The sequence below is a fragment of the Chaetodon auriga genome, chromosome 23 (genome assembly GCF_051107435.1).
Source record: "Chaetodon auriga isolate fChaAug3 chromosome 23, fChaAug3.hap1, whole genome shotgun sequence".
Taxonomy (NCBI): Eukaryota; Metazoa; Chordata; class Actinopteri; order Chaetodontiformes; family Chaetodontidae; genus Chaetodon; species Chaetodon auriga.
The window spans coordinates 6,338,383-6,352,379 of NC_135096.1; the positions used below are offsets into that span (position 1 = coordinate 6,338,383).

A 13,997-nucleotide genomic window follows, 5' to 3' on the forward strand; every position below is an offset into this window, starting at 1 on the left:
TTAATGCCGTCTCAGCGGGGCTTCATTAGGGCCAATCTGCCTTAATTGTGGACCACAGACTCCGCCCTAACCAGCTACCCTCCGGTGCACCTTGTATCTGAAAAGGAACGAGCCCCTTTAAGTTGGCAGTATCCAATCAGCGCTGACAATGATCGTCGTTGACTGTGGCGATGTATGTGTTGTGTGGTAGATGCTACGAGGAAGGCTAGACAGGCAGTATGGCGGAGGAAGGCAGTGTATACGAGTTAGAGGGGCTTGAAAGACAATTACAGAGTTTGTTGGGCCGCTACACAAGAGATGAACTGCGGGCCGATAGTAAACAGTTCTGCTCCGACTTTTGCAAGGTAAGGAGCCGTAGCTGAAATTGGTGACAGTCTTGTTGTCGAAGATAAGAGCATATATGTTAGCCGACTCCCCTCCCCCAGAACTGGCTAGCACGGCTAGCTTCAGTAGTTAGGCTCGCTAGCGTCTAGCTAACCAGTCGTAGTCGCTTTAAAAACAAACACATTACCGTAACTTCTTTTAAATATTATGTCTGATAACACAAGCTCTGATTCAGGTTATGTGATGGACGCGCCCCAGTCTGTAAATTTGTCATACTTTGACAATGATTGTTCACTGAACAGCTAGCAAGCTAACTCAGCTAATCGCTTCAACCAGCTGCCCAGCTAGCCCAGATTTTGTCTCCAAGTTAGCTTAGTTGGTACGCTGAATGTTTACCAAACCGACGGGGCAACAGTTAACATGTTTGCAACGCGCTTGGTAATCATTTAAGCAGTAAGACAGTTGGCTGACGTTAGCTGATCTCTAATTTAAGGTTGCCATGCAATTAGTAGCCTGCATTATCAAGCATTTGTCAGAAAGTCCAACTTTGAGTGTGTCTCTATGTCCTAACTGACCAATAGGAACAGGGCATGAGGATGTACTGTTGCTGTAATACATAACATAATTTCTTGTGTAACAAGCATCATAACGTTATAGCATCATAATGCTATAACGTGTGAGGACTAAAACCAGCCAGTGCATCTCTGGGAAAAGAGCATTTAAATGTTAGTCGTCGTGGATTGCTGATAAATCTTCGATGATAAAAGAAAAGTCAGAAATCAGATTGTAAGTGAGCAATAGATTATTTCAGACAGACCCAAGATACTAATTCTTGTTTTGCTACTGGACTATTGACATGTCATTCAAAGTTTAAATTCGAGGTTTATTTAAGTATGAAAAGTTTGGACACTCATGAAGGCGAATTGTTAAAGCACAAAGAGTTTCATCAGCGTTTTGAAGCCACTAAACTTCCCAAGTAAAGTTGCCGTGCGTGATAACGTGCTACAGTTTAATTTATCAGGGACTTAGTTTTTGAACAAAGGCCTGACAATAGCATTGTTGACAGTCACTGTCACAGAACTCCAGTCGTGCACAACACTGATGTTTTGGATCTCCACCATTAGAGGGCAATGTAAGAACATTACATTTTAGGGATTTGACAGGTAAACTCTTAAGTATTGTGTAAATCATCACAAAGTGGCACATTTTAGTTGCAGGCGGGCCACCTACTTGTGTAGTTTTATAATTGTGCACTAAAAAGTGTTTTTAAGTGGAAGGCTGCACACACAACTGTTCCAGGTCTTCATTCACTGTAAAATTAGTCTTTTGATTTGAGCGATGTAATAAGCGCTGAGGCTCATCTATGCTGATTATTTCCATGTATTCGTTGCTGTAGGAGTAATCAGTGAGTTGGGTAGCAGTCTGTCATGTCATGTACACGATTTTGTAGGCCTGCAACTCATGATTATTTTCATTATCACTCAGCTTGCTCATTATTTTCTCAATTGTTTCTAAAATATCAGAAAATTGTGAAAAGGTGTGTAATGCTGCAACAATTGTTTTCATTGTCGAGTAATCTGTTGATTACTGCCTTGATTTAATTGATTAGTTGTTTGGGCTAGAAAATATCAGAAAATGGTGAAGAACATCAATCAGTGTTTCCCAAAGCCCCAGATGACAGCCTTGAATGCCTTGATTTGTCTGCAATCCAAAGGTAATCAGCTTCCTTTTAGAGGAGGAACAGCAACATTTACAAAGCTGGAATCAGAGAATTATTTGAGAATTACTTAACTGATGAATCTATAATTAAAATGTTTGCCAGTTGATGTAATAGTTTATAACTAATCGATTAATCGTTGCAGCTCTAAAAATATTCCTCCCAGTTTCTCAGTGTAATAAGTCTTATCTCGTTTTTCTGTCCAGCAGTAACAAAAAAAAGCCCAAAGTTATTAAATTGAACATATTAGGAAATGGAAAAAAGCAGGAAATCTTATTTGAGAGCCTAACAGCCCTTTTTTTTGCATTAATTCTGGGAAAAAATTAAGCAATTGTCAAAATGGTTGCAGGTTTATATTTATGTCAGTTGACTAAGCGTTACAGCTTGAATAGTTTGGTATTGGTAACGCTGCATAAACGGAACTGAGCTAAGCCTTGTGCCCGTTGCATCGTCTTTTCAAATGCAGTGAAAGCATCTCAGATTGCCACAGATTTAAACGTGCTAAATGATATCAACTGTTAATTGTCCTTGTCACAAACATTTTTTGCCTTTTCTCCATGCAGCTTGTGGAGGAGTATGCCTCTCGCTGGCAGGTGCCGCTGCCTCAGCTCAGGATCCTTGGGGTGGCTCTGTGCTACTTCGCACAAGCCGCCACCTTCTTCACATCAAACTGTGATCATGTGCTCCACACACTCAGTAGTCTGGCGTTGTAAGTACACGTACACCTCCCTAAAGAACATACATTCAGTCTCTGCAGACTTAAAGGACTATACTATGAGTGGTGTGTTGACAAACAGCAACCGGCGCGTCCTGCAAAGTTGGGCCCTCCACGCCGACTCAGCAAGCGAGAGAGAGAGAGAAGCAGCGGTGGTCAAGCAAGTTAGAGAGTGAATGAGGAGAGGGGCCGGCATTAGTGAAAACAAAGCAGTGAATCGGAGAAATAAAACATTGTTTTCTGATTGTTTCATGATAGTTTTGTTCCACAAATTTATGCAGTTTATCATGGATGTACCTTTTACTGTTGTGTTCCTGCTTTGTTCGGTCTTGCTTCAAGTCTCACACCGGTTTAATTGTGAATGAGACAATGAAACCTTTATTGCCACCTTAGGTAACTGGCCTTGCACAGTGGGCACTTGAAAAAGGAGACGAAACATAATCAGGAAAAAAAAGGACAACTAGACATTGATAAGACAGAGCGTGTTATCAAGTGGTTTGGGAAAAGTCCCTTTATATCATTTAAAATTCACTTCCCAGTGTCATAATACACAGAGAAAAAAGACATTTAAATCAGTTGCATACAGACCACCAGAAGGATATTTGCAGATACAGTAAACACAACCTTTGTTTTTATATATTTGTTGAACACCTCTGAAGCAGTGTTGTAGTGTTTATGGAACTGAAAGTTGATTGTGTTCTTTGGCTCATGCAACTAAATTCGTGAGCCAGGAACAAACCCTGGCAAGCTGCCAGCTGTTGACCTTACTCCATCATGCCCCCCCCCCCCCCCCCGGGTTTCCCTCAGCCCCACAGTCAGTATCTTCACACCCACTCAAGTAATTACATTTTTGTGAAAACTCAGATTAAAGTGACAAATTGGGGCTGAGCTGTTTAAATGTGGATTTGTTGATAGAAGCCAAACAATTTTGATCTATTCACAGGAGTGTTTTTGAGTTGCTGCTGTTCTTTGACCAGAAGGACTTACATCAGGGGCCACTGAAACATTTCACTGTTACATTCCAGGTGAGAATGAAGTGCACATCGTCCTCCCAACACAACGATGTATAGATGTTTGAAAAGTAGTTCTGAATTAAAAACCTGAGTTTTACAGGATGATGCCGTTGTAATATATTCGTTGAGCACTTTAAGAAAACGTGTTGTCCGCTTGCTCTTACAGGAATGTAATTTGGCCCTTGCGAAGCACCAGAATGTTCATTTACTTCAGGTTGAGCGTTTGGTTCGGAGCGGCGGGCTTTGGGCCAGCCCAGCCTTACAGGCAATCCTCAGTGAGTCCAGTTTACCTCAGAGGGAAGGTAGGTTGTAACATGCCCAAGACTGATGTCATTCCTCCTTTTATGATTGACTGCACTAAATAAGTTGTTGCCTCACAGTTGGCTCTTGTTGCATTCATTGATAGTTCACCTGAATCCATTTATTTCACACTTTTCCCGAAAGCTACCTCAATTCTGTGTACATTTTTCCTTGCTGAATTGGATTGTTGTTCCACCAAAAATGAATAATAAGTTGTTATTATAGTGTCTGAATACCTTTTGCTTAAAAATAGTTCTCAGTGGTTGCTCTTGTAACTCCTGCTCATTTCTGAGGCATTAGCGGCATCAGAGTAAACTAAAACCGTATCTGTTTTTCTTCTGGCTCGACTGTTCCTCAGTGGATGGTTGCATCAGCTCTGAGCTGCCGGTGTTCTTTGAGCTTCGGGTGCGCTACCTCTTATCCTGTGAGCGGGTCGAAGAGGCTATGGCCCTGGCTAAGTGTTGCGCTTGGCACCCCTCAGCAGGACAACACTTGTTCTTCCTCCAGGTCTACCTCACGTGGCTTTTAAAAACTTCACAGCATGACAGCCTACGCAAAGAGGTGGGTGGAGTGTTGTATGATGAAGACTTTCAGTCAAATGGTCAAATTTTCGCTTCGGTCAGTTGTACCTGCTTAGCTATGACACAACTATGCCAAAATTTTATGTATGAGAATCTTTAAGTCTAAACTCATTTACCTGCTTTTCAGGTGGCTAACTTTAATGGTAAAGATGCAGTTCATATCATCTGTAGTTTGGAGTGTGAGGAAAAGGATGAGTTGTTACTCGCCCTCAGCAGAGCCTTCCTCTCCCAGCAGCTCCGCAGGGGAGACATGTACTATTTGTGGTAAGTAAACTTAATGTAATGACACGTTATAACGTCAACCAAGGCCTTTTTAAGGGTTTTAGATTTGTTGCCAGGTTTTACATTTGTTTAATCTCCATTCAATTAAGCATCAAGAACAATTTTGAGCTCTGTTCTTTGCAGCGATCTTGTTTTCATATGGAGTAAACTTCATCGGCGGTTGAAAACATCAAAGCAAGCTCTACTTGAGGAGAGTCATCAGCTGATGCTGTCTGCCACCAATGTCAACTCAATCTTCCCATTCATCAGAGCCATACTGCAAGAAGTGAGGCAGAAATTTGACCTGCAGTCATTTTTTCTAACATTTATTTTTTCAATTTACGTGAATTTGTTGTGATGTCAGAGTTTCTAAATGTATCGAATTGGATATTTAAGAAGTCCTTTGTTTGTATCTCACTAGCTGGCTGAAGATGGAATTCAGTTCTGCGTGGAGCTTTGTGCTCATGCCCTGCAGTCTTGCCTCCCCTGTGATGTCATCACCAAGTCCCTAATCTACAAAACCATTGCCAGCCTGCTACCCAACGACCTGGAGGTTTGCCGGGCTTGTGCTCTTCTTGTCTTCTTCCTGGAACGCACTGTTGAGGCCTACAAGATTGTGTACCTTCTTTACATGCATCCTGATCAGGAGTACCATGTGGAGCACGGCCCCATACGGAATCATGTTCGCTTTGAAACCCTGCAGGTGGTGCACCTTTTTCACAAATCTTGACAAAGAAAAGTCAGAGATTAGGATGTCAGCCAGTTCACAGGAGCAGTACAGAATTGATACATGATATTGTTGCTTGGCATTTTTCACATTGTAGTACTAAAACATCTCTTTTTCTGTCTCTCTCCAGGTCTTAAAGAAGGACCTGTGTTTTGACCCAGAGTTTTGGAACCTCATTGCTTTGCGGACAAACTGTTTGAAGCTGATGAGTGAGAAGGTGGTCAGTGCTGCCCTCGAGGAAATCATGGAGGACAAATGGATCCTTAGTTATTGCACCAAAGAACCTGCTCTCCGATCAAGCACATCGGTGTGTCAGAAAGGAAGTAAGGGGGCACTTCAGGCCGGAGCTAAGAAGAGGCACAATAAAGAGGACACTAACACTGTATCTAAAAGAATAAAGATGGGCAAAACACGGCTCAATGTTGACCACAGTGTCAAGAGGAAAGGCAACCAAGGGTCACGACCTTTGAAGGATGCATCATCTGAACCTTTGAGGCGTTCATTTTGGCAGCTAGACAAACTACAGGACAATGGGGGGTATGGAGAACTTAGACGTACTACACGACTCTCAGAGAAGAACCCACCAAAACGGAGGATTAGAAAGCCCAAATGGCTTGTGGAAGACTCAGGACCGCTCGAAGAGAATAACATTCCTCCGAAGATGAAGAAGCACGGGTTGAAAAATCAAAAGCACCATCAGTCATCTGTTGAAAAGAGGCCTGAAACTGGTCAGATCAAGTACAATGCAAAACACAAACCTTCAGTAAACTCTCATGTAATGGCAAAAGAAAACAACAGCAAACACCAGAAAGGATTTTCTATAGATTGTCTTCAACCAGCCGCCCCTCCACAAGTAATTCTTGAGCTCTCCCTGCCAGACAATGAACTGATGGGTACGTTTAATGAGGACAGTTGCAACAGACAGAGAGGGTTCCCTCAAGTGCTTCTTTACAAACCTACAGTGAAGGTTCCTCCCACGTCACAACCCGTGAAGACTGTACATGGCAAAGAGGTGATTCTGAGAGCACGGGATGCAACTATGTTTGTACAACAGCTGCACTGTTATGCTCGGCGGCAGAAGGGAAAAGGCAACGGGTCGAATATTCAAGGCTCAGTGTCAACAATCACACGCTCCTCCGTGCAAGGAAGTCCTCCAAAAGGTCAACACAGAGAGCTCTGTGAACAGCCTGCTGCTGAGATGAAAGGTGGAATTGCCTCTCAGACACCAGCAGCAGATGAACTTGCAGAATCCTCAGTTGTGGAAAAAGTACTTCAGGTTCAAACTGCAAAAGCAGTCTCACGAAGGACGTCTTCATCCAGAGTGCTCTCTGAAAAGTCTGCTGTTGAGATGAAAGTCACTGTTGCTTCACGGACGCCAGCAGCAGCAAAAGTGACAGAACCCCCAGTTTTAGATAAGATCCCTCGAGCTCAAAGCACAGGAAAAGTCTCCGAAACCAAGACAAGAGAGCTCCCTGAAAAGTCTGCTGCTGAAATGAAAGTTACCAGTGCATCACAGACAGCAGCAGCAACTGAAGTGACAGACGCCCCCTTGTTAGATAATGTCCTGCAAGCTCAAAAGGGAGAGCTCTGTGAAGAGTCTGCTGTTGAGATGAAAGTCACAATTGCCTCACAGACCCCAACAGCGGGTAAAGTGGCTCAATCCCCTGGTTTTGACAAGGTCTCTAAAGCTCAGACTGTGAAAGATGTTTCAAAAACCGCAACTGAGGTAGACAAGAATAAGATGGTAGTTACTGAAAAAATCCCTCCTGTCTCCAATACAGCCAACATTTCAAACCTTGGAGCTGCTGATCCCATGCCCTCACAGTCTCGAGATGTTGTTCTTCGAGATGGCAAAGAACTTGACCTGAAGTCACTCTCCTCTCAGGCTGAAACTGGTTCTCCAGAGGTGCTCACCACTGTCAGCAGCAGCATTTCCGACATTTCACCCAAACTCTCAGAAGGCTGTGTACCCCGTGAAAATGAGACAAGCCCTGGTGGAACAAAGGTCACAACTTACGCACCCACAGATCAGGACGGTATAAGCGCTCTGACGTTAGTAACGGAAATGGTTACTGATTTTGCACCTGAGACACTTGCTCACAAATGTCCATCTCCAGAGGACAGTGCCACCAACGAGTCAAGAGACGGAAGTAAACGCGATGTTTCTCACAGATTACGTACGACCTCCAGTTGCTCTGGACCAGAACTGGGGGCCTCTGCAGTTACTGATTTGCAAGGAAAGAAAGAAGGAACTCAGGATATTACTTCAGAAGTACTTGACAACAGTGAACCTATGTCAGAGGAATCCAAGTTGGAATACTCTTGTACCTTCTGCAACAAAGTCTTCAAGGGAAGTCGTGTTGTAGCGCATGCTATGTTCCATTACCGTAAGGACGAGTGCATGTTCTGTGGTATCATGTTCAAAGATGACCTCCTGGCCATGATGCACCTGTCTGATCATATTGAGAAGCTTAAGAGGAGCAAAGACTCAGCTGGTAACAGCACCCAAGAAAACTGGGTCTCTGAGACCAAAGATACCTCCACACCTAAGACCTCTGCCAAAGTTAAGACCACAAATGTGTCTTCTGGTCGCCGTAGTAGTGGGAGAACACTGAAATCTGCTGTCAGCCCTGAATCAGTAAGCCTTCCAGATTCAGCCCCACCTGGATCCAGAAAGTTAAGATCCAGTGACAAACCAGTGGATGGTCTGTCTCTACAAGAAGAGAAAAAAACTGTTTCGAAGCACCTTAATAGTAAAACTGCTGTTCACAAGGTGAATGGGCATATTGGTAAAAAGAAAACACTTGTCAGACTGAAGGACACCTTAAACCTGGAAGCTGAGCAGGCATGTACACAGCAGAAGATCTCTCAAGTAAAAACAAGTGTAACTGAGAATCCCAGGTTGCAAGAAAACCGAGATGTAGAGATGGACTCTGCGGCATCAGTTCAGGTGGACAAAGAGTTCAGCTGTTCCACTAACAATAAAATGAAGGAGACAGAATCTCTGACAGCCACAAAACAAGATGGGAAAGTTGCTGAAGAGAAAAACCTGGAGCTGCAAAATAAGTGTTGCTGTCCTGTGGATGGTTGCACCTGGTGTGCGGACCTATCAAAAAACCGTGTCGCACTCTTATACCACGCTCTTGAAGACCACTACGGTGAGGTCAAACCTTTGCAACTGGCATTCCGCATTGGAAAAAGCAGATGTAGTATTTGCATGAGGGTTTTGTGGAGTTTTGAACATTTTCAGCACCACGTTGAAAGACACAAACTTACTCCTCGGCATCCTTGCCTTCATCAGGGTTGCACTGCCAGGTTCAAAACCGGAATGGAAATGAGACGCCACGCCAGGAGGCACAGTCCGCTGCAGGCAGTGTGCTGCCTCCCTGGGTGCTCTCAACTATTTATTTGTCTGTGGGCACTGAACCTTCATGAAAGAGAGCACTATGCTTCCAAACCCAGTAAACCTGACAAGAACGCAAATAAGCAAACAGGTGACAAACATAATAACATGTCAGCTAGGAAGAAACAGTCAGATCATAAGCCAAAAGAAGAAACTGCTACCACTACTGAGAGTGTAAAGGCTACTTGTAAGTCAAGAGGACAAGTTCCACATAATTCATCAACAGGAACACTTGTTAAGGCTCCTTGTCCCACCACTGTCAGAGCATCCCTGCTGAAACAGGAGTTGGACGAGAGTAATGAGACCAAGGATTCACATGTCTTGATGAATCTTTCTAACAAGGACACCTCTGCACAGCCCACTGGTCCAAATCTGAGACTGAGGCAAACGTTAAGAAAAGTTAAAGTATCACATACAACCATGGCAGTGCTCAAAAGTCACAGAGTCATCTCATCGTCGTTCTTAAAACACAGTATCAAGCTGAGGTATAAATTCAGGAAAAAGCAGGTCAAAGTAAACACTAAAAGTCCTGAGAGAAGAGGGCACCCTCTGAAGTCAAAGAAAGCTGTGCATGATGAAAACACTACTACTGGTCAAAGCGATGAACGCATGAAAGAAAAAAATGATGAGAGGAGCCCCACTCAACTTGGAAGCCGTTCTAAAGCAGCAGAGACCTCAAATGTGAGCAAGGCATTAAAAGAAGAAAAGAGTCAGCAGGTCCGAGATGTTGTCAGAACTATAGAAACATCAAGTGACGAATCAAAGTCGAAGAAGTCTGTGAACAAACAGATAAAGAAGAATCATACTAAACAGAAGGGTGTCTCAAATAATACCTCGACCTCTACTGTGACAGCTAACAGTCTAAATCAATCAATCACCGCCACCGTAGCAGACAAAACACAGAAGTCAGCTGCTGTCAAAATGAAGAAAAGGCGCTCCTCTCCTAAAGAAAATGGTTATCAAACTACTACTTCAGACTCATCTAAGTCTGAGAAGTGCAAAGTTACAAATGGCAAAGCCAACACAGAGGTGAAGAAAAAATGTCCCCTCAAAGAATCAGGATCTGCCTCAAAAAAGCTTGCCAAGTCAAATTATGTTGTCCCACAGGTTGAGGCCAAAGCAGATACAACAGTCCAAACTTCTGCTGATGATGAGGGAAAAGCAAAGGTAGAAATCACAGACTCAACACAGAAGCCCTCCGATAACTCTGTGCCTGCTGCCCCTGCGAACCGTTTAAATGAGATAAGTGCACCACCCATCACATCAGGAGAGAATGTGCACAAGGTCACAACGGAAGTAAAGTCAAAGAAATCACACATTATGAAAAAGGAAAGAAAGAATGAAAAGAATACTCATACTGTCTCTTCAGATGCAGGCAAGACCAATAAAAAGCACAAAGATACTCACAAAAAAGGGCACAAAAAAGAGGTCAAGGAAAGACGGCCATGCAAAGATGAGAGCAAAACATCTGTTTTGAAGAAGACAGCCAAGTCAAAACCTGTTGACCAACAGTTTGAGGCGAAAGCAGCAGATGTGCCGAGTTCTCGTGATGTGGAAGAAGAAGCATCAGATGCAACACTTGACCACTCTGGTTCCTCCATCCCTGCAGTCACAGCAAGCAGCTTGATTGAAATGATTTGCCCACCCACTGCCACCGAAGAGAACACGCAGAAGGACACAAAGAAGGAAAAATCAAAGAAAACTCATGGCATGAAAATACTAGACCCCAACAAAGCAAATAAGAAGCGCAAGCTTATTCCGGAAGGAGGTGACAAAAAGAGCGTGAAGACAAAAAGCAAACATCAGGGTGTTGCATCAGTATCTCAGAAGACGACAAAGTCAGATTCAGAGGTCCCACCACTTACCGAGGTCAAAGCAGAGGTAATGGAGAGCTCCGTCGCTGAGGAAGAAAAGCCTTCAGCTGAAACAGCACAGTCTACAATCAGCAGGCCTGGTTACTCCGTGATAATGAACGGACAAGCGGCAACTGAAGACGTGAAATCTGCGGCGAGCAGGGACACTCTTGCAGAGTACAGTAAGAGGCCGTACGTGCGTCTGCCACCAACAGCATACCTGGACGAGAAGTACATCACCATGCCGAAACGGAGGAAGGCGATGTCGTCGTTCCAGTCGTCTCAGAGAAGTCTCCCTCCCGAGCAGGCAAAGGTCACGACAGTTGTGAAGAGACAGCGGTGTGCCAACTGTTTTGCCACTTTCGACAGCGCTGAGGACCTGCAGAGTCATCTCCAAGTGAAGAAGTGTTCAAGCCTCTTTGGATTTGACTCTGATGACGAGAGTGAGTCTGCGCTCTTTACTGTTGAAATGCAAAGTGTCAATACAGCATGCTTGGACACTGAGAATACCACATTGGCCCAAATACAAGACGAGACTTTTCCAGCACCTTTTTGAAGTTACAAGGTACTTCAAGGTAGCATGTGCACATCCCAACATGATATCAGGTACAACAACAAAAACAAGGGAAAAATGGTGCCTGCACACTGAATAGATGCTCCCAAAAATCAGATTTATTAAGTGCAATTTTGTCATGTGTCTTCATCACGTAAATGGGGATGTCACAATACGTAGATTGGCAGTTAATCTACGAATATTGGAAATTGGTTAATTGTACTTAAGAAATCATCCTTTATGAGCATCTGTTCAATGTGCAGTCACTCTCTTGTCTGTTGGCAAGTTTCCTGGAGACCTTTCTTCATCCGAGGGTCCTGTCGTCGTCATCCTTGAAGCGTGAATCCCACATTTCGTGTCGCTTGTCTCTCAGTCGAAAAAAAGATGTCCTGTATTTGGTCCAATATGTAAACAGATAATGCAAATAGAGTGTGGGGTGGTAGTTGTGTCATTCTTCTCTTATGGTTTTTTTTTCTGCTTCAGGCAACAGTTGAACATGTCAAATTAAGTCAAAGTGAATTGACGTTGTGGATGCGGAATAGACTGGCCTGTGGACCTGCATGGAGCCCCTGGATGGATCATACCTCAACGGATCAGTGCTCTCTGGATGACTTGTTCATTACCACGGGCAGCGGCTCGTGCATCCGGAGACAGGGAAGGCGAAAGCGTACCAGATTTTTCCTGCAGCATGTGCCTGTAATGAACGGCCCGGGAGCGGCTCGAACACGAGAACAAGCCAATCAGTAAAAGACAACTGAACCGAATCCCAGTCGGACTGTTTGCAGAACAGCTAGTACTGAAGTGCCTGCTCTGGAACCGCCATGCTGTTTCCAGCTGCTTCACCTGGTATGGAGATTAAATGTTGTTGTTTAAAGACTGGACTCGTAAAAGCTGTGACAAGAAAAGGAAAAAAAAAAAAAAAAAACGGCGCAAGATGAAAAGGCTGCTCCTGCTTTCACTAGGATACATATTTTTCACATCAGTAAGCCATATAATGCCATTATTTGCTTTTTGCACTTCATAAGATTTCTCCATTTTTTTCTGCTCAAACTGATGGGATTGTACAAAGAAGGAAGCATCTGTTTCATCTAAATGCTATATTAACATCCTAAAGTTACTTATAATTTAGACTGAACCTAAACTTTGAAAAGCTGTAAGATTGCTGTATCATCTTTGGGAATTTTTAATGTTTAATTCTTGTTTAAATACTAATTGTATTTCTTATACAAAGATCCCTCTGGGGTTGATTAGGTCTGTGCTTGTTCTCATCAAGAGTTACCAGTAGGGGTCAGTGTGTTCCACATCTTTTTGAGAAGGATTTCTACATAGAAAGCTGCTCCACTGTATTTATCATTGTACAGACTCAAGATATTGCTTCATGGCATCCACCAAGCTGTATTTTCTTTAGCAATAACGACCACAAAACCAGTGCCAGTATCCAATTTGTTGCTGGGTTCTGTCACTCACTGACTCATGCTCCCTATCATTCGCCGTCAGTGAAGACACTGACATTCTGGCTTGTATTATTTTTATCTCACTTTAACATAGTTTCAGTTACTGAACTGTCCAAGACCATAGAGACATTGTGAGTTCTCTTTTAGGGTGTATGTTCTCCTTTACTTTCATTCAAATGAAACTATGACAGTTTTAAGTGTCAGGGGGAGGCCACGCCAGTCTCATGAGCAGCAGCAGGTTCTATTTATTTATGTTTAATTTTCTATCTTTTGTAAATATTTGAAGAGTTTCAATGGCTTATTATATAAAGGGGTGTCAGCCGGGTTTATATTTTGTTCTTGAAGAAGAAAATAAAACATTTCAAATGGCATCGATTCTGTGGGCTGTCTGGTGGTGTCCAATACGCCACAGAAGTGCATGTTTTCAGCAGAGCAGTGAGTAGATTATTCCGGTAGTAGAAAGTGCGTCAGTGCACTGGCACTAGATAAGACAGCAGTGTTGGACCGTGAGCTGCAGAAAAAAGAATGAATCACGTCCCAAGTCGGTCGATCACGGAGAAGATAAATCTTCACCCCTGCCAACCTTTTTCCTGTGTCATCTTACCAGTATTAAAGTTTGCAACCCAACATGTGAAACTACTTAAACAGCCCAGTTGCCAAGTGTGCATAAAACAGCGGTGTTTGTAGCCAGTTTACAAATGATCATCTTAAAGTGGCCCACTTAAACCGTCAGTTCCTGCAGCTTTTTCATAAAGCACCAGTCTTTTCGTTCTAAATGCTGATGCTCGGAGCGTTTTCCTGCAAGCAAATCTCCCTCGTTATCTGGATTGAAACAGGCACAGGAAGGGCTGCCAGTCAGGGTCCCATTCACCAATGTGCTTAACTCCTTCTCTGTGGAGAGTTTGAAGATAACAATCTGAAATACGCCGACACTATCCACCTTTGCACTTGACAGCCTTCATTAGCTGACATGACAAATGTAATTATTCTCGTGTGAACCGCATTAACAACATTTTTCTCGTTTGAAAAGGAGCTGCACTCACGGGACCTACAGCAACTGTAGCCTCAGGCTCAGACTCTCACTGCCTGAAACTTC

General features: G+C 43.4%; 1 protein-coding gene across 2 annotated transcripts; it reads left to right on the top strand.

The window, feature by feature from the left end:
• Window positions 1–160: 160 nt before the first annotated feature.
• Window positions 161–13,274, top strand: LOC143315955 (uncharacterized). Of its 2 annotated transcripts, XM_076723572.1 has the most exons (10): window positions 161–344; window positions 2,605–2,750; window positions 3,700–3,781; window positions 3,936–4,071; window positions 4,428–4,630; window positions 4,778–4,914; window positions 5,056–5,197; window positions 5,333–5,614; window positions 5,769–11,337; window positions 11,931–13,274. In XM_076723572.1, exons 1-10 carry the CDS (start codon window positions 219–221, stop codon window positions 11,939–11,941), a joined length of 6,834 nt encoding a protein of 2,277 aa, XP_076579687.1. In that variant the 5' UTR covers window positions 161–218; the 3' UTR covers window positions 11,942–13,274. The 2 variants fall into 2 exon arrangements, with proteins under 2 accessions (XP_076579687.1, XP_076579686.1); XM_076723571.1 differs by lacking the exon at window positions 11,931–13,274 and having other exon boundaries at window positions 5,769–11,558.
• The last annotated feature ends 723 nt before the right edge of the window (window positions 13,275–13,997 follow it).